This window comes from Leguminivora glycinivorella, chromosome 8 (genome assembly GCF_023078275.1).
Source record: "Leguminivora glycinivorella isolate SPB_JAAS2020 chromosome 8, LegGlyc_1.1, whole genome shotgun sequence".
Classification (NCBI taxonomy): domain Eukaryota; kingdom Metazoa; phylum Arthropoda; class Insecta; order Lepidoptera; family Tortricidae; genus Leguminivora; species Leguminivora glycinivorella.
Genome location: NC_062978.1, coordinates 10,424,956 through 10,452,804, shown reverse-complemented (window position 1 = coordinate 10,452,804; position 27,849 = coordinate 10,424,956). Strand labels below are relative to the sequence as shown.

The 27,849-nt window shown below is 35.4% G+C and overlaps 2 protein-coding genes across 2 annotated transcripts; both read left to right on the top strand.

Moving 5' to 3' along the window:
- Window positions 1-158: 158 nt before the first annotated feature.
- LOC125228873 (lipopolysaccharide-induced tumor necrosis factor-alpha factor-like) lies at window positions 159-3,409 on the top strand. The gene is made up of 3 exons (XM_048133570.1): window positions 159-295; window positions 421-646; window positions 2,838-3,409. Exons 1-3 carry the CDS (start codon window positions 289-291, stop codon window positions 2,938-2,940), a joined length of 336 nt encoding a protein of 111 aa, XP_047989527.1. The 5' UTR covers window positions 159-288; the 3' UTR covers window positions 2,941-3,409.
- Window positions 3,410-6,084: 2,675 nt separating this feature from the next.
- LOC125228964 (lipopolysaccharide-induced tumor necrosis factor-alpha factor homolog) lies at window positions 6,085-13,832 on the top strand. Its single transcript, XM_048133699.1, has 3 exons — window positions 6,085-6,237; window positions 12,855-12,995; window positions 13,453-13,832. The coding sequence occupies exons 2-3, from the start codon at window positions 12,862-12,864 to the stop codon at window positions 13,553-13,555; spliced, it is 237 nt and encodes a 78-aa protein (XP_047989656.1). The 5' UTR covers window positions 6,085-6,237; window positions 12,855-12,861; the 3' UTR covers window positions 13,556-13,832.
- The last annotated feature ends 14,017 nt before the right edge of the window (window positions 13,833-27,849 follow it).

Genomic DNA, 27,849 nt, shown 5'->3' with positions numbered 1-27,849 from the left:
CTGAAACCCAAAAAAAAAAAAAGACAGTCTTAGGTAACATAAGTCATACTGAACAACTTTTCAACTGTACTGCAGCAAAAAAAGAGTGTATTTCCTATGTGTGTTGCTGCCTTCTGGGTTTTTATCGGGACTTATATTTGATAAGTATTTTTATCACTGATATCATGCAATTATTCATAACTGATAGCTTTTATATGACATATCAGCTGACTCAGTACATTACTATAGACGAGCATCAAAAAACGTGTTTTAGTTCATAAATTAAAAGCAGTGAAAAAAAAAACAAACATGGACAGTAAGTTTTAGCATTATTAGTATGGTACCTATCTTGTCTGTATAAATATATACGTGTACATGTCTGTATACTTGTATAACTGTATTGTGTGCATGTTTAGTTGATGCTAATTTCTCAATGTATAGGACCAGCACCCCCTCCTTACTCCGGGTACCCGCCAGGCCCACCAGGGCCGCCCCCGGTCCAGGTCACCCACGTGGTCCCTGGCGCCGTCATCATCCAGCACCAGATCGTTGGTCCGGATTCCACCCTCATCACCTGCCGGTCTTGCCACCAGAGTGTAATCACGAGGATCGATCGGAGACCATCGACGAGGACGCATGTGATTGCGCTTCTGCTTTGTCTTTTTGGGTAAGGTTATCTAATTTTAATTTTGGTAAAATCTAATGTAAATGTAGGGTAAACTCGCCTCATTCGGTAACACGCCTAATTCGGTGATACAAGCTTTGAAGCACTATTCCGAAAGACAATTTTTGGTTGTTTCACCGAATTAGGCGTGTCACCACAGGTGTCACCGAATGAGGCGAGTTTACCCAATTATAATCTACGAGAGAACTGCCGCGTGCCGGACTGTCCGCGTTGTGACCGAAACTTTATTATTGTCCCTATCAACTTCCGTGACGGACCAGATATGCACTGACTGACGAATCTGTAACGACATACATTTAAATTTAAATTCGATATGGCAAAACAAAATCAGACCAGTTGACGACAGACAACGGAAGGAACAGAATATCAACCTGTTAAATTATTAAAAGTAAGGAGTATTATAATTATAAGTGAAACGTGGCAATACGTTATATGCCAAACCTCTATTGTTCACTGTAAATATTCTTATTAGATCTAAGATGTTTAAATGACGACAATTATATTTATTCATATTTTCAATGTCTACTTTGACATCCATTAGTTGATCAATGTTAATGTTTATATGTGTATCTATTTATTGATTTAAAATTATTGTTTGTATCAGTTGATGATAGATAAGGCTTTGATAAAGAAACAGTATATTGGTTATTTTTTTATACAGTTCGTTCGGATAGTGGCTGGATTACTTTAAATGTAAAAAATTGAAGCTATTTGATATATAATTTATTTCCTAGTTTTAAAACTGTAATAAACAAATCAGTAGTAGGTAACCTATTAGCTGTAAAAACCGAGCTCTATGCCATGTAATCACAGCTTGATAATATCATATTTTACATTATTTTCCAATACAAAGTATTTCGGTCATAATTATGGTCATTGTGTTATTTCGTGCTCAAAGTCATCAAAATAAAATACTATGTATGTAGAGTACTTACAATAAAATATGACGTAGTATTACTAAAATATTGAATACACAACGCAAAAAGAAAAATGTGAATCCTTAAACTTTTTATTGAAATAACTTTATTCAATAACAATATTAAGTAGGTACATAGTATTATCATAAAATAAAACTAAACTATTAAATCTAAAATTATTCTAAAATTAAACTTACTGCAATACATAATGAAACGTCAGAAGTAATAATTGTATGTGTGGTTGTAACATATTTATACCGTTTATTTAAGAGGCCACAGGAGCGAAAATGCTAAAATGGAGAGGAGTTTGCAAAAAACGGTTTTTTTTCTGGCTTAAAAAAAACTTTATATCGGTAGTTATCACTATTTACTGTTGGCAACACCACCACCTCTCCGCGTTGCACGCCGCATCGGGGATTTCGAATGAATGTTAATCGAATTAAAATTTACGTTATTATTATTGAAGCACAATACAACTCACGAAAAACCGTTATTGTCGAATTATTTGTTCATCTAAAAAAAAACCATATTTAGAAAAAAAAGGGTGCTCGGTTTTTTTCATGTTTTTTACGGAATTCTGAAAAAAAAAAAAAAACATTTGGTTTTTTTTCTATTTGCAAACCTAAAAGGAGCCCCCCTTTCTATTTGGGAATTTTAGTTAAATATAGTGTTATTAACTAGATTAATCCTTCGCCTGTGTTTGATAAGGATCCTAACATAAGCCGTTGGACTTTAAAAATGTATATCAAAGTTAATTATTTTATGAAAATTTCTTGACAGACACAGACGACGGGTTAATCGAAAAAAAATGTCCCTGTAGAACAACTCAGTTAAAAAATATTGCGAAAAAATCTTTAAAAGCGAGGTTCCGCTCTCGACTGTTTCCTCCTTCAAAACTTAATCAATCGTAACGAAATTTGAGAATCTGAATAACAATGAAATAATCTGTGTCGGACCGTTTAGTTTGTTTGGCTAATTATTACCAATTTAGAATACCACACCTTTTTTTGCGCCATAATCAATAAAGCCGTTTTTGGAAATTTTTGATGGGCTCTAGCGTCTTTAAAAATAAGAATATCAAAAAAATCAAAACGGTCCGACACAGATAAAAATTATAATGATCTGTGTTGACAAAATCATTGCTCAATCGTCAAAAACCAGGGAGGAAATAGTCGAGAGCGTTTGTATGGAGAATTGACCCCTCCTGTATCGTCTTAAACTTGTACTTATTGATTTAACTAGAGTTTTTCTTACAGCTTCTGGCCCTGCGTATGTCTCCCTTACTGCATGGACTCATGTCTGAATACCGATCACTACTGCACAAATTGTGGAGCATTCATTGGAACTTATATCGGATAGATTTATTGCATACCTGTCATCTAGCATACGAGTAGATCGCGTTCTTGAACGCGAGTCGATTCGATACATCTAGCGCGATTTTGGGTATGGACTCGCGCGCGAGAGCGCAAGTTGTGCTGAACTTCTTTTCCCATGATGTTCCTGTCCGACAACCGAATTGACTTACCTACTCGTATTTATACCTTTATACCACGTCAAACGAGAGAGGATCCATGCCGATAGATGAATCAGTTATTATTACTCTAAAGGAAAAATAATTATAGGTACTTATTGTAAGTAATAAACAATGTGATTGGATTTCTGCGTTAATATTTATTTACTGCAGTATGTATTGTATGCATTTGCGTACGAAAATACACCAAAACAGCAGGAAAATAAGCAGATCATCAATAAAAATAATATTTTAACTGTTGACATATACTTGTTGTTATTTTTTTTTATGAATAAAAACATTATGATGTTACATTTATTTACTCCTTTTTGTAGTTTGAACATGTTTCTTTTTAAGGCTGCCTTAATTTCTAGTTTCAATAGATATGTACTTTAAATACCTACTAAAGGACTGTTATAGGAGTGTTGAAAAATAAAATAAATTGTAATTTCATATAACTAAAATATTATGCAGTTTCTGAATAGCATCATCGACATTCACACATACGGACAGGTACAAATAAATGACGGAATCGCAAAAAGCGACTAATTCTTTAGACAAACTACAAATATTTCATGGAATACCTATGTATATTCCTCTTCAATACATAGCATGTCAAGTGGTTATTATGAAATAACCTCGATAACGCTTATCAACCTGCAATAATGTCCAACAATGGGGCGGCAATGTGTGTCACGTAAGGTCACCAGACACATTGCACATTGGCTGCTGCTGTTTATCTTGCATCTCATACAAAGGTACATTAGTTATTTGTTATACAAGCCCCCTTGTAAAAGTTGTATTTTAATGCCGAGTGTGGAATTGAAAAACGAGCAAGTGAAAGGAGTCTATAGTTGAACCATAGTTTGTCTATTATAATAGTTGAGTCTATAGTCTATAGTTGGTTCGAGAATAGAATCCTGAACTTAGCGAGTTTTTCAATACACGAGAAGCAAAATACATTTGCACCCGTGTGTAACACAAACCTTTTCCTCACACTATAGCGAGGAAACTACAACGCAAAAAATGCGTTTATCACTGCTTCCAGTAGTTCCACAGGTGGTAAATCATCTTCATTACTAAATTCACCTATATACTTTTATCAATTTTAAAGCAGTTAATTTGACTATATTCAAGGTCAAATTACTTTACCCACTAGGGGATAAAATGCGTTTTTACCCGCTGGCATTAAAGGATAAAACACGTGTTTCCGAGCTAGTGAGGGGAAAAGGTAGATTTCATGCTAATATGGTGGGTACAATACAAATGCTCTTTATTGCACGCTTCAATACAGGAAACAATATAGTAAATACGAGTATAGACAATAATTTAGAAGAGGTAAAACAGGTGGTTTTATCGCTAAAAAGCGATCTCTTCCAGACACTCTTTAGATAGCAGAACTTGATGGCAAGAAGTGCTATTGTATATTTTAAAAGTTTTTTTTAAATATTTCTTTAATGTTTTATTTATCCCGGAAAACCACAACGTTACGTAAGACCGCCGCATGGCTAGTCATACAAAAGTCCAGTCTAACAGGAAAAATAAGTCCTTGATATATCTTGTACCATTAACATTACAATATGTCCATTGACTAAACAAATTAATAATAATTATTATCCACCTTTAACCTGTTTTGAAAGTACTTTAATATTATACTTTTTAATGTTGCAAGGTATAAAATTCTGCAACACTAAGCGGCATTTATGAATTTGTATCTTTAGTAAAAAAAATCCTACACTACAAAAAATAAGTTACATAGTAGCTATTCTTACTTGGCCTCCCAAATTTTAATACCTACTTACGAGTATGCTGCTGATAATTCCTGAGGGAAATTTATCTTCAATTTTACTGTATGCATATTAGGTCCTCAAGATACTCGCCTTTCTTTCAGGAGCACTTGAGATATATGAGGAATATTATTAAAGTAAGCTAAAAAGGTATGCCGGGATAATAAGTAAGTGTAAACCCCCGGAAAATAGGAGTGACTACATGTTTGTACATATTAGTCACATTACACCTTTTTGTATTCGTAACGGCTCAGCCACGACATTGGTCTAAGCGCGGCAGCGGTGAGCGGCGGCCATACATTGGAGCGAGACACAGCGATGGGACTTTTCATTCGCACGTATGGCTGCCGCTCACTGCTGTCGCGCTTAGACCAATGTCGAGGCTGGGCCGTAAGACTGAAAGTAAATCTCGCAAGAATTGTTGAGCATACCGATATAAAATTGTGTCGAGTTGTTGGCTACGAGAAAATTATGTTAAGAAATGAAATTACCTAATGTTTACAAAACGAATAACAATAAAAAATGACGAAAACACGAAACCGAAACAGCTGTGTAACTGTGTAGTGTATGGAGGTACAACTGCAAGGTGAAGTTGGTACAACCATAGATAAGTTTAATTGTCAATGAGATAAGATTTTCAGTACTAGTATATATACCTAACCTAATTTTCCCTTTAGTCCAATTTTTAATCTCTAAAACTCTAAAATAGTAGGTAGTGGTGTAAATATGTTAATCTCGTATGACCCATTCCATTTTTCCCATTTTAAATTTGGAACTTTCTTTTATTTCTCTAAGAGTTCAAAACTCGAACACAATTTTAATTTGAACTTGTTCAACGAGATAGAAAAGATACGTCTATTTTGCTATTGTTCCGCCTACGTCACGGACGATGGATGAGTCATCGTGCGTCTTTGGGGGCTCAACCATAGATAAGTTTAATTGTCAATGAGATAAGATTTTCAGTACTAGTATATATACCTAACCTAATTTTCCCTTTAGTCCAATTTTTAATCTCTAAAACTCTAAAATAGTAGGTAGTGGTGTAAATATGTTAATCTCGTATGACCCATCCCATTTTTCCCATTTTAAATTTGGAACTTTCTTTTATTTCTAGAGTTCAAAACTCGAACACAATTTTAGTTTGAACTTGTTCAACGAGATAGAAAAGATACGTCTATTTTGCTATTGTTCCGCCTACGTCACGGACGATGGATGAGTCATCGTGCGTCTTTGGGGGCTACTACTGACGGCACGACACCCGGCTTACTACTAGTCACTAGTCTCACATCACCACGAGCGTGCGCCCGTTCTGTGCCAATAAGTAGGCATTTGTGTTTGTAGTGACAGCCGGTATACCAGGTCAGTTAGTTTTACTATTTTATTCATATTTTTTTTGGAATTTTATAACCAGTTGCTCGTTAGGATAGTGACTTGTGTTTATAATGTAGGTATGGGAACGTTGCCATTTTTTTATAACAAACGAATGAGTATTTCTTCGATTGTGAATTAGGCATATCTGGTAGGCGAGAGCACTATTTTAAGATATCCGAGTATTTCGTACAGTTACCCGCCAATGTTCATTGAAGTTAACGTCTGTTTACATAAAAATGTTGTTTGAATTCTATCAAGCGGTAACAACCTGTTACACAGGTCTACCTACTTTGACTGCCGAAAATTACTTAATATGGAATCATAATTAGAAAATAAGTTTTTAATAGAAGAATAACGTACGTATAAAACTGTTTTATGAAACAAATTCAATGTAGAATACTTAAAAATCGTATAAACTAATGTTTTTACACGTTTTTTTACACTGGAAAGCCGGTAATGAAACATGTGACCTTGGCACGACAATTTGGTACGATAACATCTTCGTAACTATCTTTTTTTTATACCACGTCGGTGGCAAACAGGTATACGGTATCTAATGTTGTTTTAGGTTATGATGTTTTTGTATCGGGTTACCATAGCTTTTGTGGTGACATGGTATTGTGTATTGATTTATTGAGTACCTACATTGTTTACAAACTTTAAGGCCAGTTCAACGCTGATATCAGATTAACATCTAACTGGACTTCCGGTTGGGACGCCATCATAGCGGTTTCGTGTCGTGAATAATTTATTTTTCTTTTATACTCATTAATGTTGTTTAAAGTGATAGCGTATTATGCAGTAAACTAATGGTGTAGTGAGAAGCTGATGAAGAATTGTTCTCGAAACGCGTTTAGCCTCTTTTTTGTCGTAAACGGCCGGTAGTCCACGTGCTCTTGTAAAATCTAGCTATCAATTTACAAGTGCTAAGTCACCGTACAATGTCGTACTTACCGTACAAAAATTACTAATATTAGCTCATATCACCTTGACACTGGCGAAATAGTCCCAATGGACTGAAGCCATTTAATTTTAAAAACTGAACTGAACTGAACTGAACATCTAACTGTAAGTCTTTCCAAAATGACAATTGTTTAGAGAAAACGAAACAAACGCTATGATTTCCATGCACTATTTACGATTACCTTAGCTACCCGTAGCGTCTCGTTTACACAATATTGTCATCGTGGCTATGTTCTACTGTCACTCGTGATTCAATTACATACGTAATTCGTTTGTTTGTTTGTAAATCACATACTTGAGTGTACATAACCTGTATTGTATCTTGTGAAGTCCTAAGAAGAGTTTTGCATCATTTGTTTCATGAAATATGCAACCGGTATGTAGGTTCCTCTACAAATCAACCACCAATCAACTTCATAGTTAGTAGCACACTTAGCAACCTTACTAAGTATGAAGTTGGTTAAAAGAATAAATAAATAAAATTAGTAGTTAAAACGAATTAAAAATATAACAATAACTATTCGATGGTAGCTTATGATTATAGTACTTTTACTTGTAGTACAACGAATTATATTATCATAATACAAACAAAGGCATGTCCTGTTTATCTACGCGCAGCTTGCAACAAGATTAGAAAGATACCAGTACGTATTTACACTGAAATAATAATGAAAATTACATTTTTATAGTCGTAGGTAGCTGTCTGAATAATGATAGCGATAGTTAGGTACCTATTTAGCCTCACTTTATTATTGGGATGATACCTACGCGCGTTTGATTGTCACGTCGGAAGAATACAGTGTCTAATGTGATGAATCTTTACGATGAACGTTCATAAATACTATTTCCCATTGGCCATTGAATTCAAGAATTCCAGATTTGTAGTTAGGCTCAGGTCTTGGGCTGTAAGCAGAGCACAATAATGAAAAATAAGAATATAATAGTATAGACATTGTGACTGCTACAATAATTATGGGATTAACTAAGGTAATTACCCGCACCGAAACCGCGCCTTTCCCATTTCGGCCTCGTAGTTTTATCCTATTGCCGTTTGAAGCCTATAAAAAAGATTTCTAGGTCATTGTATTCGATAAAATTGACATATAAAACCTAAGAGCAATAATGAACACAACGCAAAGAGAATATTAAATACACAAAGATTTAGATAAACTGCAAAAATTATTTGTTTGAAAATATACTTAGGCACTAACTCTTCTTTTCATCCGTTTCTCTCTGTTTAGCCTAAAGTGGTATAAGTTTGCCTTTAGTCACAGATGAAGTCATGGAACAAGAAGTCTATTGAGTGAATATTCTTAAACTGACAAATTTGTAAAAAAAATCTTAGAGCAGGGAGAATAATCCGTTACCATGTACCATCCATTACGAGCAAAGGGGCGACTACCTGTAAAGATACCTTATGGCAAGTACTGTGCTATTGTTTTTATACATAGAAACAGGCCACAAATGACCGTCAACGTTGGTCGTTTGATTGTTAAGAATGTTAATATTTCATTTTGTGTACTCTTTAAAAAACAACGCATCCATGTGTAATAAGAACGGACCTGAACTAAAATCTCTCTCTGTCCCTTCCTCCTTGCTATGGGGCGAAGTCACAGTAATGGCGAAAAGTAGGTACTGTTTCGCATTTTTTCCAGAAATTGTTTGTGTACATATCCTAGGCGAATCCGGGGCAAAAGCTAGTGCCATCTTTAGAACCACTTTATTAAGTGCTCGTTACAAATAATAAAAATATATGTGTGTATGTAAATACTTATAATGTAATTGTGGATGGGGGTGGCACCAATCCAACGAAAGAAGCATTATCAATGGCATAACATCAGCTGTATTACAGGGTTAGGTATTAATTTCTTATAACTAAACTATCTAGTTTTTTAATGCCGTGCTCTAAAAAATCTAAAAATATATTGACATGTCACAAGCTCTTGAAATCGACCTAATCTAAACACACGGTCATAGGTTTGGCATTTTATTACCCTTTTTCGGCGAGCCGCTCTTATAAAGTAGGTACTTGACACTATCGCATACACGATAGCTAAAAACAAGAGTTCTGTTTCAAATTCGTGTTAAAAGGTCGTAGGTTGATTTTATTAAGGTGATATACGTCGTCTTGTTAAAATATTTATTGATCGAAATTATGAAATGACGTATGGTTAATGTTTTTACAGTAAGTACATAGTATCACTGCAATTACTAATAAACACAGAAATTACGAGTACATACGTTCAGGTCAGTTTAGTCTCTTTATTGGTAAAAATAAAAGCATTTTACAGGTCATGTCAGGTTATCACAGAAATAGAAAGAAAGATAGTTAAAAGGTACACAATAAAATAATAAATTACTTACATTATTCATTAATTAATTATAAAAACATTACTTTTCTAAATTTACTTATGATCAATAAATTATATTTATTACATTATTTATATAAACGTACATTAAAACTTATAAACCATTCCAAATTGATATACGTAGTTCCAATTTTGTTTGTAAAAGATAAAAAGAAAGAGTATGATACGATTTTTATGAAGTTACGGCGCCCAAAAAGGCCACTAAAAAAGGCCTATAGTTAATACGTATCAGTATGCACTGTAGGGGTCTTTTTGGTCAGACGTCGAAGGTCGAGGTGTGAGGTATGGTGGAGCGATGTCGCTGGCCACGCCCGGGGTTAGGCCTTGACCTCCCTCAATAAACAAGTCTAATCAATCACGTGACGAACTGAATAAAAGCTTATTTTTACTGTCGTGTTCTTCTGATAGATTATGTACCTAATATGACCCACGTGACTCAGTAGCATACTAGTAGTAGTGGTGGTAGTAGTGGTACTTATCGGCATTTTTTTTAGTTCACTTCATTGTGTTTCGGTTTCTCGAATCAGGTGAACTTTTTGGCATATCCTGAGTTCACAAATGTAAATTAGGCACTCATTTTTATAAAAACAAATATTAATAATAAGTTAGAATTCAGAGTGACCATCAAACATATCTTAGAATTGTTAGGTAGATGACTAACACTTAAATTAGATATTGCAGTGTAAAAGAGTGTCACTCCACATCTAATCTATTTAATTAAAATAATAGTGAGTAACAGATAATATTACTTCTAGTTATAACACTTATAATAATTAGTCATCATCACTTAAAAGGAAAATTATTAACTATAGACGATGAGTCTCAGTCGTCTTTCAATTTCCAATACTGATCATTAGAACTCCCTGAAAAAAATATGAAATAAAAGAATAAAAAACCGGCCAAGAGCGTGTCGGGCCACGCTCAGTGTAGGGTTCCGTAGTTTTCCGTATTTTTCTCAAAAACTACTGAACCTATCAAGTTCAAATCAATTTTCCTAGAAAGTCTTTATAGAGTTCTACTTTTGTGATTTTTTTCATATTTTTTAAACATATGGTTCAAAAGTTAGAGGGGGGGGGACGCACTTTTTTTTCCTTTAGGAGCAATTATTTCCGAAAATATTAGTATTATCAAAAAACGATCTTAGTAAACCCTTATTCATTTTTAAATACCTATCCAACAATATATCACACGTTGGGGTTGAAATGAAAAAAATATCAGCCCCCACTTTACATGTAGGGGGGTACCCTAATAAAACCTTTTTTCCATTTATTATTTTTGCACTTTGTTGGCGTGATTGATATACATATTGGTACCAAATCTCAGCTTTCCAGTGCTTACGGTTACTGAGATTATCCGCGGACGGACGGACGGACGGACAGACAGACATGGCGAAACTATAAGGGTTCCTAGTTGACTACGGAACCCTAAAAATAGTGCGTGGAGTCCCTCCGCGCGGAAGAAGTGAAACTTCGTAATACGTTGTTTATCAAAATTTGAGTTGACGATTAACGCGTTAAACGCGCTGTCTGTTGAAAGCCGCCTTAGAAGTTTCACTTCAAAAACGTTTGAAAGGTCATATTACAAAATTATTGTAATGTCACACGTTAAAAATGTTATATTGTGTGAGGTTAGTGTCTGTTTCAAGGACTTCAATGGATGCTATTTCGAATACTGACTGACATTCTAGCTGGCATTTATCTATGCACTAAGCGCATTAGCTCGCGTTCGGAATCACTAATTCGTGTATCACAAATAAAATATAGTCAAAATAATAATACTTTTTGCGTGTGTTGAGAATTCAAGAGGCGCCGGATATCGCGCGTCTAAAATTGACCGTGGCCTTGTCTTCTAAGTGGGTTAGTTACAGCGAGATCATTTTAATAGAGTAAATGTTTTTATCCAGGCTTTAATAGAAGCAATTGGATTAATTGACATGGTTAATTCGGTATAATTTGAATTGGGTCTTGTTGGCCAAAAATGTGTTAGGCTCTCTAGTTTCTACAAGTATACCTAACGACAAAAATTTCTGGACGATTACATAGTCCTGAGGCTTATACTATTAGTGAATTTGTTAGCATTGGCTTGTAGTGCAGTAGGATTAATAGTATTAGCTTTTAGTTCAGTAGGCTTTTACGTATTATGCAAACCGGCCCAGGTTTATAATTAAACATTTGCAGAACGCAGTGCAGGCCCCGTAGCCGAATGGCATTTCTGCGACGCGAAACGCCACCGAAACGCCGCAGAAATGTAGTCTGGCTCTTTCGCGCCCATACGCAAGACCGATAGAGATAGACAGCTACGAAAGAGATATTATCGTGAGCGTTTCGTGCATTCGGCTACGCACAATGGAGAGCGTAAACATGGTTAATACTCTCAAGCCACTCAGCCGATAAGATAGACCAATTTTATTCAGAGAAACATTTATGCGCCCATGTATGTATACCTAACATACCAAGAAAGATACAGAGTCGGTGACGTCGTCGTTTGGTCGATGGTTGATTGTAACATTTTAATGAATTAAACGCCAATAAGTACATAATTATATTCTTAAATAATTAACATTTTTGTACAATTACATTTTGTAATTAGATAAGTACTTAATTTAACTATCTTCATCTAGTAATGTTCGATAATATTACCTACCTAAAATTATTGACGTTATTAGGCGTCTAACGATTCGATACTAGATAAACTTAGTTATTATATTAGCACCATACTGGCTAGACTTAACAACTCGTATTAGTATTACTGGTAGGTAGTCATATAATTGTTTTACGATAGTAAGTGCTTAACAGTCATGTAAAATATTTTCATTTTATTATAATAATATATGGTGTTTAAAATAGTATTAAGATTGATATAAAATAGTAATAAAATCTGTAGGGACGTCGCAACTAACTTCGAGATGGCTTCTCTCACGAGGAAATTAGTTTAATATAACCACCTTTTCTTTGACATTCGACATCGCGACCCCAACATGTAAACTGTGTACTAATATTTTACCTAAAGGGGGCCGATTTTTGAGTCTCACGCGTTCGAATTCAGAAAATTGTCACTGAAAATAATAAGGAAGTCACCGTTTTCAACCAGTATTTTAGTGACAAAATCCCGTATGCGAGATTAAAAAATCACCCCCAAGTTTCAAAACGTTACTTTATGATGAGTAGTTACTCATTTCGGGGTCGGTTGTATCAAACCGTCTGTTATCGTTGAAGCGTTCGCAAAATTTTATTGTGGTTGATGCAGGTCTAAAAATATTTAAATTCTTTGCAGCTCCATCATGAACGTTGCGCCAGTCGGTCCCCAGCCCACCAACCTGACCTGCCCGTCATGCCGCGCCTCCATTATGACGCGGGTGGAACACAAGTCTACCACCAAGACACACGTCATCGCGTTGTTACTATGTTTGTTCCTGTAAGTACTTAGTTTTATCAGTTTTACTTTACCTTGATTTTAAAATACTTGTTTTAAACATGCTCCACTAATGTGCTAATGTTTAAGTATTTCGAGTCGATGAATGTTTTACGTTTCGTAGAACAAGGTTGTTCTCTTAGTTTAGTATTGTAAATTAAGAGGACAGGAGACGATAGAATGTATTATCATAACATTGCATCACCATAGTCCCAATTTTAGTCCTTCGTGATATTAGTTCGTTTGGTTTAAGTTTTTTTTTATCTTATATCCTTCTATCATGTTGTCTTTCGGTCACATTAGTCGAATACAAAATACAAAGTAAAACAAATAAAATAAAGTGCTTTCACTGCTTTTGAGAAAAAAGATTTAATCATATCGAAATATTCCTGTACAAGGATATCTTTTAAAATATAGTTTTTATTTCCTGGTAGTGTAAGTTTATGTTTTCATATTGCAGTTGCTGGCCATGCGTCTGCGTGCCTTATTGCATGGATTCCTGTAGAAATGCCGACCACTACTGCCCTAGCTGCAACACCTACCTTGGCACTTACCAAAAATAATACCTAAAACTTATTAAGACAATGTTTTATAACGATTCCGTAGTTTTATAAACTCGGTCTATATCAGCGCACTTTTATGCTCATTTGTTTTGCAACGTACAATCGGATAATGATGTATAATGTAACGCAACGTAACTTGCATCGATGATGCGGGCAAGAGCACATTCCGCAAGAAATATGTCTCCGATCTTACTTAAGAATGTATTCGAATCTTACATCCCCAGTGAGATGCCAAGCGCGGATCCAGCTTCGTGCCCAGAGGGGGGGGTCACGTGGTCTATTTGTATGGCCAACCTAGGCTCCAGGGGGGGGGGTCATGACCCCCATGACCCCCCTGGATCCGCGCATGTGAGATGCATTCAGGATGCGCTGCAATAACATCATTAACAGCCATATTTGAAAAATTCGAACGTGCTCTAATCAGTCCATGTGGCACGGAAATCAATTTGGCATAGTCTCATTAATTCGCAAGATGTTGTTGAAAGACCTTTTATAGACCGAATAGTTTTTTTAATATTTAAGCTTCACTCATCTAGCTATTAATATATACCTAAGATATAAGCTTGAAAAATAGAGGTACAAACCAAGAAAAATAAAGGTACCTAAAAACCATAGAAAGCAAGCAATGGTTTCGTTACCAAAATGTATACTTGATTTTTTTTTGTGAAATATTTATATGTTGTACTATATGGTCCCTGTATCTATGATCGTTGCAAAGACGATTGTGTATTACGAGTGACAATAGGCTAGTTTCCTACTAGTCAAATCAGCTTCTTTTTAAGAACTGTCAAAACGATTTGCTAGTATGGAATTAATATGAAATACTGAGGAGTGACGTCACGGTCAATTCATTTACTTTTTATCTTTCTCTTTGACTTATTAAATAGAAATTTTGTTGAAATACAACTACTGTCCATATATTTATTCAAATTTTGTGGAACTTTATTTCGTGCAGTGCATAAAATATTTTATTTTAAGTATAGGAAACTAGCCTATTATGTTAGTGTTTTTTTTATTTTTGTGAGATTAGTTAACTTTGAGTCTCTTTCATAACACTAAAATAGTACAGATTTCTTCCACCTAATGAAAAGGTAAAAATGTTTACTTATCACTAAACGCAAACCATTCATGTAAAAATACTATCTATAAAGGTCAGACCATGTCTTATTTCAATGTTATATCAATTCTATGTAAGCAATTCCAAAGGATGATAATAGACTATTTACATGTTATAAAACAGTGAAAATAGATATAATAGATTAATTAAATTAAACACAGTTTGATGGCGCACAATAAAAGAAGTAGGTAAGTACTACGACACTACAATTAATAAAAACAACATCAATTTCGTATATTCCTGATTTTTATAGGTCTAAGTTTAAATATAGTTTGTTTAAATTTTTTTAAGCTTATCTACCTAAAGTTAGACAGGTATCTAACGAGGCAGTAGACGCTGATGTTTGTGTTTTTTTGAGATTTGATTAGTGTCTTAAATACTTATAACGAATATGTATATTGCATTTATCACTGTTGGTTGATATACTGTTCTCACTTCTCAGACTTGTTGACTCTCTTCAGAGACAAAAGCGGTGCCTTAAATTGTCTGATGCTGACTATAATAATCTCTAACGATCTGCTTTAGATAAACGGCAGCCTAAATCATAAACATATATTATAGATAATTGTGCCTTAACCACAAGCCGCGATAATAATACAGATCAACGAACAGAAATTCCTAATTTAGACACGCAGATTTTTCTCAGTAAATTTTGTAACACTTTTTTGAACATTGGTGAATTAAAAGTTTTTTTACAACATGTGGGCCTTTTTACTTTAATTTTTGTGTTAATTTATTATAAATTATAAGTAGTTAATACTGATTGAAACCGTTCATTATATTTTGTCCGCCTTTTTTTTTAATTCTGTACACAGTACTGTTGCGTTAACATAAGCGTACAATCGTACATAACACGTTTTTTCAGTTATAACCTCCTAAAGCTCACAAATCTGACGAAACTGATTGTTGTTAAACGTTGGGTAAAAGGTAATAATGTTATTTTATCGCGTTCGACCCGTGTGTGTCTTTAAAAAATGTACTTGTTCTTATAAAGTTGTATGTCACATTTCAGTTGTCATGTATACTGTAAATGCCAACCGCTATGTATGTACTTATTTAATGCAAAACACCAGAGCAGAGGAATGATTGATGTGGTTGGCCTGCACATTAGATATTTCCTCGCTGCGGCTTTGACGAACACGTTTTGTTGCCAGAAAAGTGGGTTAGGTTAGGTTCGGACTGCGAGCAACACGTGAACTCTAATAATGTTGCCAATGCAGTGGGTAAGGTTGGAACTGCGTGTAAACTGCCACTCCCGCTAAAATGAACTGTTGCCAGACGAGTATGTAAGTTCATGAGGTATGCATTTGCTTCATAATTATGATGCTATGTTGTAATCATGTTGATCCTGAGTGGTTAGACAATTGAAACCTTTTTTCACCGTCGTTTTTTAAACAATATAAAAATATTAGGTATTATATTATGATATTAACCAAAAATATTGTTAAACTACATAATTATTTAAAACACATTTAGGGATGTCCCACTTGAAAACCATGCACTATAAAAAACGCAGGACACTGGTTCGAGTCCAGTCCTAGAGTTCCTGGATACCAAATCTTCGTAATTTTTTTCTTCGAATATGACATTTCTCTCAAATCGCAGTTTAAAAAGTAGTGTCTATTTAACATTAAACTATTTTCATGTAAAATAACTTCATCTGTTCTTTAAGAGGGGGTAGAGCAGGGAGAATTTTCAGAATCTGTCAAATTACCCCATTACACACACAAACACCCTTCACTCACACTACCTCAATTTACTGTGAAAGGTCAGTGACCCTTAATTTTTTTCAAGAGTGTTATTTTGAGTTTGTAGTCAACTACTTACCTCCTTTGAGAAATTAAACTGTAAAAAAGGTAGCATACAAGAAGACAGAGAAAAAATTCGCATCATCTAGCTTTCCTTCTCTGTTCATGTCTCATGTGACTTAAATTTACCTAAATATGTAGATAACGTTCCTTACTCAGTTGATTGTTTATCTAGGTGTATTTCAAATTACTTTGCACTTCATTTTGCGTTACTTTTCTATACTTACTTAGATTAAAAATCATCAGCCTGCCTATTCCCGCAAACATTATTCAAAGTCGTATGTGAAGGCCGATACCTCCAGGCAGACAATTATGGTCGCGTGATAAATGATAAAACATTCAGCCCTATCGCACTATTTGTAAGTGCACTAGGGACGGTCCGATGTTTTATCATTTATCGCGCGACTATGATTGCCCTGCAGCTCTTCAGAGGCCTGTGCTGTGCATTACGTATATGCGGGTTGTATTAAAGACTATCAGATATTTTCTTTATTCTTTTTGGTCGTTAGGTTTTTTTATCATTTAGTTTGATACAAAATAAAGTATGTGTATAAAATAAAAACCTAATGAATAGAGTACAGCTAGCAGCAGTCAAGTCAGAGACACAAAGAAAGACAGGGAATATCGACGCATATCTTATCTTATCCCAATACCGCCATCGCCATCTGCATCAGACTCTTTATCTTACCCAATTTCCGAGTCTCTTCTCTAAATTTCAGTTTCTTGGGTTGAAAATGTTGAAACTCATACTTAGTAATAAATAAAACACAAAAAAACATATAAAAATCACAATATAATTTTAAATTATAGCTTAGACCCTGTACCAGTTGCAGTCGCCACGTCTGTAAAGTCCCTTGTAGTTTCTTTTAAATGGCTAAATACCTAGATGTTATGTCACAAGCATCTGTGACGTGACTGAAAATTAAAAAACATCGCTCAGAGATAAGGTTCAAATTAGCATGGCAAAAAATACAACAGTGCAGTCAAAATACGAAAAAGCAAATGTCAATGTCAATATCACTGCCGTATTTCAGGCAATAAGGGCTGTTTTCTCAAATATGAAAAAATCTCAAAAGCAGGACTTGTCAAGACTTTCTAGGAAAATTATTTTTAACTTGATAGGTAGACCAATTTATAAAAGTTGTACGAAAAAAAATTCTGAACTAAGTTTGTAACTATATATGAAAAGCATTTTTATCTTAGATTGCATATTTTAGTATCGTAACGATTTTTCTTTCAAATAAAAAAAGAATTATTAGAATAGATTCACGGTGTCTACCGTAAACTGGGGTTACATTGACCAATTTGGGAATTTAAACTTCTCTAGCTTCTACATGTAATGGGTAGCTATAGCTAGCTTCTACATTTAATGGGTATTTTTATCCATTAAATGTAAAGAAAGAAAAAAAATGGGGCCATCAACTTTTTTAGTCTTTTCCTGCTAAAAATCTAGAAAAGTAACAAAATAATGTACGCAGAAAAAAAAACTATGAGATCAAACTTAAACTGACATTGGGGTTACTTTGATACCCTATGTTTTTTTAAAATGGTAATCGAATGTAACCCCTTGCAAAAGTATTTTATCTCAAGAAAAGATAAAAGAACGGTTCGCACAGTCAAATATTAGAACTCTTTAACGCTATTTTGGGGTTACTTTGATCAAAAATAAAAATTACCTACCATCTTCGAAAAACCAACTTTATTTGTAATTGTTTCAATATTTATCACACGAAGAGATCAAATTATCTGCCTCAACTCAACAAGTACCGTGACATAATCAGACAATAATCAACTATGTGTCATTATGGTCAATGTTACCCCATGCAAGTGATCAAAGGCACCCCACAGAGTAAATCATTAGTAATAAATGCCTAGTTTGACTTTATGATACAAAACTCAATACTTACAATGGTAGGTATAGCTAAGCAGAAACACATTTCTGGCAAGCTACTTAATATTCATTGTGAATCTTTTACTTGAATACCACTACGTTAGTTTAGAAGTTATTTAAACATGAAAAATAGCAACAAACTATGCTTATATTTTAACACGTTATCCGCACTGCCCACGACCATACTTACTTGTTCACTGCGTCAGAGCACCATTTATAAAGGTTGGTTTAAGGTTATCATATGTGTAGATTTCGATAAATTTATTTTATTAATACATAACCGACTACTCACCAAAAGGGTCAACACTAGCACTTTTCCCTATTCACCCCAACGTTAGGGTGAGCGAAAATTACTAAATAAAACGACATATTTTCAAAGACAAACCGAAGTTCACACCGCTGGAAGATTTTTTGTGTAAAAAATTAGCATGGAACATATAAAAAAAGTGCTATCGACGTTCAAAAGTCGGTTTTGGTCCTATTCAGCACAAATTACGGTAGTTCATACCCGTTCCGACCCCATGTACCCAAAATCTTTAGAAAACGATGTACTAAGTAGCCCAAATTGCAGCGCCGTCTCTAGATGAATTGGGTTACTAATTTATGCAAACTACTTAAGTCGCAATAGATGTCATTTCATTTAGTATTTTAGAGGTAACTAGTAAAGATAATTTAGTTTTACAATTGTGCGAAAAAAGATTCTAATTTGGCCAGATTTTTTAACCGACTTCCAAAATTCAAAAGGTTATAAATGTATAGTTTTTTTTTAATATCACTTCTGGTCCAATTTCAAACCCCACAAATATTAACGGCAAACTGATAATGACATTAAGTTTTTTTGAAATAAATTTGTGACATATGTGGGTAGTTTAGTAATTATAGGCACCGACTGATTGTGGGTAGGTTTATCTTTTCGCTCTCTGCTAATAAATCTTGTATGGAACGGACGTGTTTTCTTTGGTGCCTCTTCATCAGTGCTGATCTTCGGCTGGGAGCATACCTTATAAAATTAAATGCCAAAAAAAAGTTTATCAGCAAAAATTACTTATTTGAAAATAAAGTCATAACCGTTTTCATGCTTATACATTGAAATAGATATCACGCACGAAAGTAAGAACGACAAGGCCCCTTGGTGGCTGAGCCGGGAATCGAACCCGCCATGTCTCTCGCTATACCGTAATCCTCTAAGTGCCACTTGCACCAACGAAGATGGAGGATTAACCTGAGGGTTAACCCACTATTTTACATGGAATTTGACAGTTGACAGCCCACTAACCCTGAGTTAAGTGGTTGGTGCAAATGGACCTTATAAGATTCATATACGAGGTGGTCAAAATGTGCCTATCAGAGATAATATACACTAGAGAAATTTCGTTGGGTACCACACGGCGGGCGGGTGGCCTAGTGGTAATGACGTTAGCTGCGTAAGCTGAAGACCCGGGTTAGATTCCCGGCTCGGCCATCAGTAGGCCTTGTCGTTTTTTCTTTCGTGTATGATATCTATTTCAATTTATGTATGTATGTATGTGAACACTTTATTGTACATAAGACAAGTTAGGACATATAAATACAGTATAGTTATGGTGTACAAAGGCGAACTTATCCCTATAAAGTGTCTCTTTCAACCTTTGAGCGAATTGAGAATTTATTATTTATATAAACTTGAAAAAGAACAAATCAAAAATTATTCAATAAAATAATTTTATTTCTTCCATAGTTGTATAGTTTCATACTTATGATTTTTATTTTAAGTAATCCATTTATATTATAGCAATCATGGGTGAAACGTGGAGGTTGACAGAAGTGTAATTAACATTTCTAAATGTTGATTTCTTGTATCTAGTCTAACTACGAAGCAATACATTGACTTATAAATTGCATCCATATACAGAGAGGTCATTCATAAAAACATCACTTTAGGTAAGTTATATATCTTTTATACAATTTGACAACCATTGACCACACATCCCAATTCACCCCTCTTCCGACCCTAATCACCCCTTCGTACACCTATTCACCCCTTTGCGACCCGATTCCCCCATTCCTGATCCTATTCACCCCTCAGGCCGCGGATATTTATCCATCAAATTGAAATTGAAATTGAAATCGTCTGTCAATAAAAAGAAAATTGTAGTAAGTATGTATGGAACATAAACTTTAGAAGTGTAGGTATACACTACATTCAAAAGGATAACGAACAAATTCTGAGCAAAATTTTGCACAAAAATAAAGTTAAAATGAGTAAATAATACAATAAATTTAAATGCCAACTTTGACAGACATTTTCATGCCCCTAACTAAATATATTATTTTCCCTGGAACTACGGAACCCTACACTGACCGTGACCCGACGCGCTCTTGGCCGGTTTTTCTTCTCAATGAAATGCAGATATAATAAAAAATTACACATCCCAATTTATAATAATTTTTTTTTTTGCAAAAAATTCATTTTTGGCACAAGCTTTACCTTAGCCGACTGTACCTTTCTTTCAACAATCATCTTTTGCTCTCCGAGATGTTTCTAAAAACACCTTACTCAATGGGGATACGACGTTTCATAACAGAGTTCCTCTGACCACCTTTCTGCTCCATCATCAGATCACCTCCATGATACCATAATATTGCATTGTCACGTGATTTACATATGTGTGCAAAATTTCAGCTCAATCGGAAACCGGAAAGTGGGTCAAATTTAGCTTCTACGTTTTGACCCAAACTAACAAGGCAAGTTGAATAAAAGCTTGTAAAAAACCGGCCAAGAGCGTGTCGGGCCACGCTCAGTGTAGGGTTCCGTAGTTTTTCGTTTTTTTCTCAAAAAGTACTAAACCTATCAAGTTCAAAACAATTTTCCTAGAAAGTCTTTATAAAGTTCTACTTTTGTGATTTTTTTTACATTTTTTTAACATATGGTTCAAAAGTTAGAGGGGGGGGGACGCACTTTTTTTTCCTTTAGGAGCGATTATTTCCGAAAATATAAATATTATAAAAAAACGATCTTAGCAAACCCTTATTCATTTTTTAATACCTATCCAACAATATATCACACGTTGGGGTTGGAATGAAAAAAAATATCAGCCCCCACTTTACATGTAGGGGGGGTACCCTAATAAAACATTTTTTTCCATTTTTTATTTTTGCACTTTGTTAGCGTGATTAATATACATATTGGTACTAAATTTCAGCTTTCTAGTGCTTACGGTTACTGAGATTATCCGCGGACGGACGGACGGACGGACGGACGGACGGACGGACGGACAGACAGACATGGCGAAACTATAAGGGTTCCTTAGCTGACTACGGAACCCTAAAAAGGCTTCTGATATCAGATTTGTAATAAGTTTAGTTGTCATAGTTTAAGAACAGATGAGACAGACATATGACAATATAATACTGCACGTGTTTCGTGAGATGTCAAATCACCTCATACAATTTACCGCTCTAAGGCAACTAAGGTAGGGTTTGTTATTGCACTTTAATTACATATTAATGATTTCTAGCCCGTAAGATATATATTTGCTTTAACAATGGATAGACATTTATGCGAGTGAGAGTGTAATTTAGATTTTTATAAGGAAACAAATATTTGTAAGCGACCCGATCAGATATTTATACGAATAAGGACCCTCCCACATCTACCGTGTTGGCCCGACGCTACGCTCGCGAGACGCTAGAAAGAGAGACTATGTTTTTGCCGGTCACGAAGCATCACAATTTTTTGCCGGGAATATGTCGTCATATACTTATGGCCTTTATAGAGAATCGGATATATTGTCACGGCCGTTCATAGTCATATACGTATGCTGGTGACTGTTCCATGAACATCTGGTCTAGTTGAATGGAGAAGTGCCATTCAAGACGAGCGTTACTTTCTAAACAACGATGAACTTACGGTTACTTACGTGTTCGTGGTATGCACAGGGTAATCTTTAATGAAATTAAAACATTTTTTTATATAAAAATTTGAACCAGAAGCACACCATACGGAATATTGTATTTAATAAATAGGTACTTATATACCCGCCCGCATTTCCCTTTCTTCTATTCTAAGTAAGAATCGATTAATAAGTATCTAAATATGTAAAAATAAATTAAATTATAATTGTTTACATACAACCTGGTTGACAAAATTTGACGTAGGTGCTGTCATATATATTTTTAAAATGACGTACTGTTAATACCAGCGTAATGAAAATTTATTCCAATGAGTAAAAGAAAACATGAAACTCTTTTCAATTTAACCGAACTAGAATGAAATCATTTATACTCATTCGGTTATGTTCGTTATTTTCTTTAATAATGTGATATATTTTTATTTATTTTTGATGCACAAGCCATGCACCTTTACACTTTAAATGAGATTGGATCTCCACCTGACATTATCGACTTACCCTATTTATTTTGAGCACAGTTTTACACTGGTATGGTTTTTCGTGTACGTACACGATTTTCTGTCAAAATATTTGTCAAATTTAATTGTCAACGCGGAGCGACCGGCGACACGTCTGCCTCCGATGAGCCGCTCACGGCATCTAATCGAAAGGAAAATTCTGACAGCAATGGCGAATGTATGGAAATTTTACGATAGTTTAAATTTAAGGTAAAATTTCTTTGTTGCCTTTGAGAGGAAAAATATAAAAAACCTCAAAACGTGTAGTCCATTTATCTGGCTTTCAGAATCACATAATGTTATAACTAGAGTATTGAATTTTTTTAACAAAGTTTACTAAACGGCGACATACGTTTTTCTCATTTTAGGTCAACTTTGTGTGGGTTTAGTTATTACACCGTAAATAATTGGAGATTGTGAATAGTCAAAAGTTGTAGACACACTCTTTAAGATAATAACTACATTTATTTTATTTCATTTAATTTAGAAATGTGAGCAGCATTTGTTAAACGCCGAATGCACTTTTCGAGGATTTCGTACGACCCCCTCTTAAGAGGACGCCCGCCTAACATGTACAGGTATTCGTAGTATAGACCGCGGCCAGACTACATCCGAATATATGTTCGTTAATGTATGTGCGTTGTCTGGTTCATGACGTGGTGTGGTACATTTGAGGTGGACGAAGGTCATACGCCGCGAATGGCGCCCGGAATCCAAACAACGATTCGGTGTCTACTCGCCGCGGCGTTTATTAATAGAACTGAATTTTCGAAGAAAATATGGACTAAACAACTTTAGTGCATATCATTACTGGTAGCATTTGTCTGTTGTGCACGGCAGATCAGCCAGCCTAGCATAAATGACAATCGTTCACGCTGCGTGGCTCTGTTGCGCCAATGTGAATGATGGAGACGATATGCTACAGTTTACAGAGCGTAAACAAGAGAGACTGCGGGTCATTGACTTGTTATAACGTCACCTCGGCATACCTACGTCACTCGCTCGCGGTCGCCTGTTAAGTACCTACCTACACGCTAGCCGTTCATAGGAATGAACAAGTGGCCGAGGGGTGCCACGCGCCCGTCTGTGTGGCACGTACCTACTATTCTTCTGAGTTTTACGTGGTAACTCATTAGTATTAGTTAACTAAAGCGTAGGTATATAGAATAGACGGACCATAACCTTACCGAACGCAGCAGGGGAAACTGTTAGCCGAGATCACAATCGCAGAAAACGAATGGAAACGCAAAACTACTTTGGACCAAGCGACGCATCCCCAGCCCGCTTACAAAGTTCCTACCCCATATATCGGGTGATTCGGGAGCTCAAGGCAATCCGCGAGAGTCAATAATATGCAAATCCAAGCGTAACGCGAGTGGGAGCCATCAAAATTTTACGCCTTTCGCATTTCTTGCGCAGTGAAATGGCTTCCGAACAGTCCCGGGAGTAAACGTGTCTACGTTTTCGAATTATTTTTAGACGTCCAAATGATTAGAGTGGAAAACTTATACCTATTATTTGTATAGTGTTTTGCACTATTACTACAGAAAGCATACAGATAAAGTTCTCATAATTGAAGCTATCTTTTTCCTTCAACGGCTAATGTTACGCCGTGGCTTGCGTGGGCGACGGTCGCGCGATGGTCGCGCGACGGCGATGCGACGCATACGAAATCAAACCTTATCGATATGGAAGTATGAGACGCGACGGCGACGGTCGCGCGACCGTCGCCCACGCAAGACACGGCGTTAGTGTTACTGTTAATAATTGCTGAAGATTAAAGAGCGAACAAATTGCGACAGCAAATTGTGACGGTGAACGTTTATACTTGCCTTATGTCCCTTATAAAGGAACTTAAAAGGCAGATGTCAAAACAAATAACATTAGAAAGTGGTAAAGGATTGTGAATATTGTGATACACGTGTTTAATAATTTTTAGAGAAATTAATTGTATTTGACCTAAAAAACTTCCCTTAAAGTTAACGGAGTTCAATAAAAACATAATATGTACAAAACATAGGTAGGTAGACACCTACGTAGCGCTAGCTAGAAATGTTTATTTTAATGACCGATGCATGTTTTCGAAACAAACTGTCCGCGTGTGCATGCGTGTGTTTCTTATTACAATAATCAGGGGAAGTACCTACTAGTATAAGTAATTCAATCAATTGATAACAACGTCCTTAATCACTTTTAAGTATTGTATTATTAATCATCGCTAGGCTTATTTCACTTCTTAGTTCTTCGTTGAAATGTCTATTATCTTCTGCTGCCGCGTCATTTGGTTCTTGTTACCTTTTTTAAGCCGGAAATGTTTTCTACGACCACGGCCATCGTGAGTCAAGGCCTTTACTTACTGTACAATAGGGTCATAGGCAAGCTGCTTATCGTTGGCGATCCGTAGCATATTGTACTTATCTCTCTATCGCTCATCCGTAGTGCGACAGAGACAGTTGAGTTTCGTTCGCTACGGAGCGTAACGATTTGCATTTTGACTTCGTTTATGATTCGCACTTAGTATCGTATTCAATGAAGTTAGGATATTCTAGAATTTAACTGTTTAAATTGCAATAGAGAAAAACAATGAAGAAGACCTTTGCTATCGCTTGAACCGTTCAATATATTTCACAGTACTTCCTCGATCATATTGGCGCTGTGCCATGATCAGAATTAAAAAATCCTGAGAGGCACATCTACATAATTTATTCAGGTAGACAAGGGCATTATTGTTAGTCTAATTTGTCACATCTAATATTAAAAACGAAAACGAGCAAAATGTCCAGGGAGTCTTACTTAAAACAATCCTGATTACAGTGATTACGTATCTTCATGTTGTAAAGAAATAGTTTAAATTATCTACGTATTTTTTTGGTATTTGATAATTGTTGACTACGTACAACCAAGTCAAGTCTTAGTGCATTTTCACATTATCTGATCAGATATCGGAGATCGATATCCCATACATTACAGGCGCCATTTCGGATTTTTTCCATGGAAATCCTTCCGACATCCGATATCGGACCGAATAATGTGAAAACAGACTTACTCGTGTACTCATGACATAAATTCGAATCTTCTCAACAATTTTGGAATACCTAAATGCTATTCGAAAACTTAAAATTCACAGCTAAGCGTAGCATATTATATAAGCGAAACCGAATTAATTCCATAAATCCTAACGTTATGCTGCACTATCTCTAGTCGGTTAGTGATAAAGTTTGTCCATTGAAGCCAAGCAAGTCCGAAACTTGGCTCAGCCAAGAAGACGCAAGACGGTTCAATTTAATTATTGCCGGTTCAAAGGCAGAATGCATAACGGCGATATATTGAAGCACTATGGGGATAATTCTGCTGTTGGGACTTGTGGTTGACGATGCACATCGATAGATTAAATTAAGTACCTATATTAAATTTATTTTTCAATTTTTTTGTAGTTCGGGTGTGGCCTGCACTGTAACAGGAGCGAAAATTTTTGATCAGGAACTGTTTTATTCACTATCGTGAGACTTAGGGCCGGTTGCACCAAACCGTTAGGTACCTATAAAGCATTCGTTAAATATTGTATGGGAAGTTACATAAACCTCTGCTGCTTGACGATGATGTGTCTGTCAAATGTGGTTGATGCAACTGACCCTTAAAGATTAAATTCTATTTAATTTTCAATTTTTTTGTAGTTCGAGTGTCGCCTGTAACAGGAGCGAAAAATTTTCTTCATCAACTGTTTTCTTCACTATTGTGAGTCTTAATCGTGTAAAATTCAGTTTTGAATTGGTTTCGTATTTTAAATTTTCTAATAATACACGTTACAAATGTGGGCATCAAAATATTTGACTACCTTGAAGTCGATATTTAGACCGAATAAAAGCCACCTTGAGGACTTCATTTATTCGATGCATGTTGAACTAGACAAGGCTTTGCAAAATGCCTTAATGAAAAAATAATTAATGCTTAAAATGTTCTAATGACTTGGGACTACTCTTAGACCCATTATGTGGCATATTTGGACGTTGAAATGGATAAATAGGAGGCTATGTTGTACGAAATTTTCTAAATGACGGGTGTTTTTCCGAGCCGAGAACAGTAGACTAAATAAACATATGTAAATAAGAATGTTACCTAGTTAAACGAAATAAATTACGAAAAAGCCTGCTGTTTAATTAATGAATAAATAGTTTGAAACTCGCGGGAAATGGAGATGCATGTGCAACTACCAACGACTGGGTTGCTGGTATTTTTGTTGCTATACGCTAAATTGAATACTGCGAGCGTTTCCGAGGTTTGCTCTTGATTCTGATAATGTAAACTTGCTGTATTCCGGTTAATTTTTATTCACGCTTACGGTCAATTAAAGGCTTCCCTGGTGGCATTCGATTAGCTACTCTATGAATATGTACCGTATCATACCTACGGGGTCGATTTTGGGATTGTACTGCTGAAATTCGTACTTATTTTCAATAATATCGACACTGCATTCATCATCACTACATTAAAATACTATTACTTAATACGATAGAAAACAATCGTTTCAATACCAACAGATTCTTAAATTTCTAATCAATCGCTCATGTTTCAATTAAGTACTTAGCATTTTGACGTTTTCCAAATGTTTTTCGGCAAATCGAGAAATGACAAAACCATCCCCTCAGAGTCAGATTTTTGTACGGTCACGGACTTTAATTCTAGGTTATTTTATACTGGACGTCTCAACAATTAGAGTTATTTACATGTCCGTAACATAAAAACAGGTTATCTCAAACTAAACACTCTAGAGGTGTATGTAACAACGTTCCGCCAGAATACACCCGCGGGCAATATTCGTGTAAACTATTCCCAGATCGGACGGACTGTAAATGAATGAACGTACATAGAAGGGAATGTACGAATCAACTCACAATAACTACCATACTGCAGTCTGCCATGTTCGTAAACAGGGTACTATTTACCGCTGATTGTGTAGTGGCTTTCCAACATAAAAGCATTGCATCAAGCATCCATACTAATATTATAAATGGGAAAGTGTGTGTCTGTTTTTTGTCCGTCTTTCACGGCAAAACGGAGCGACGAATTGACGTGATTTTTTAAGTGGAGTTA

Excerpts from the sequence above, each read along its gene's own strand:
- LOC125228873 (XM_048133570.1), top strand. Across the intron at positions 647-2,837 it reads CTTCTGCTTTGTCTTTTTGG|CTTCTGGCCCTGCGTATGTC; the intron begins GTAAGGTTATCT and ends TTTTTCTTACAG.
- LOC125228964 (XM_048133699.1), top strand. The coding sequence starts at position 12,862 with ATGAACGTTGCGCCAGTCGGTCCCCAGCCCACCAACCTGACCTGCCCG. Across the intron at positions 12,996-13,452 it reads TTGTTACTATGTTTGTTCCT|TTGCTGGCCATGCGTCTGCG; the intron begins GTAAGTACTTAG and ends TTCATATTGCAG.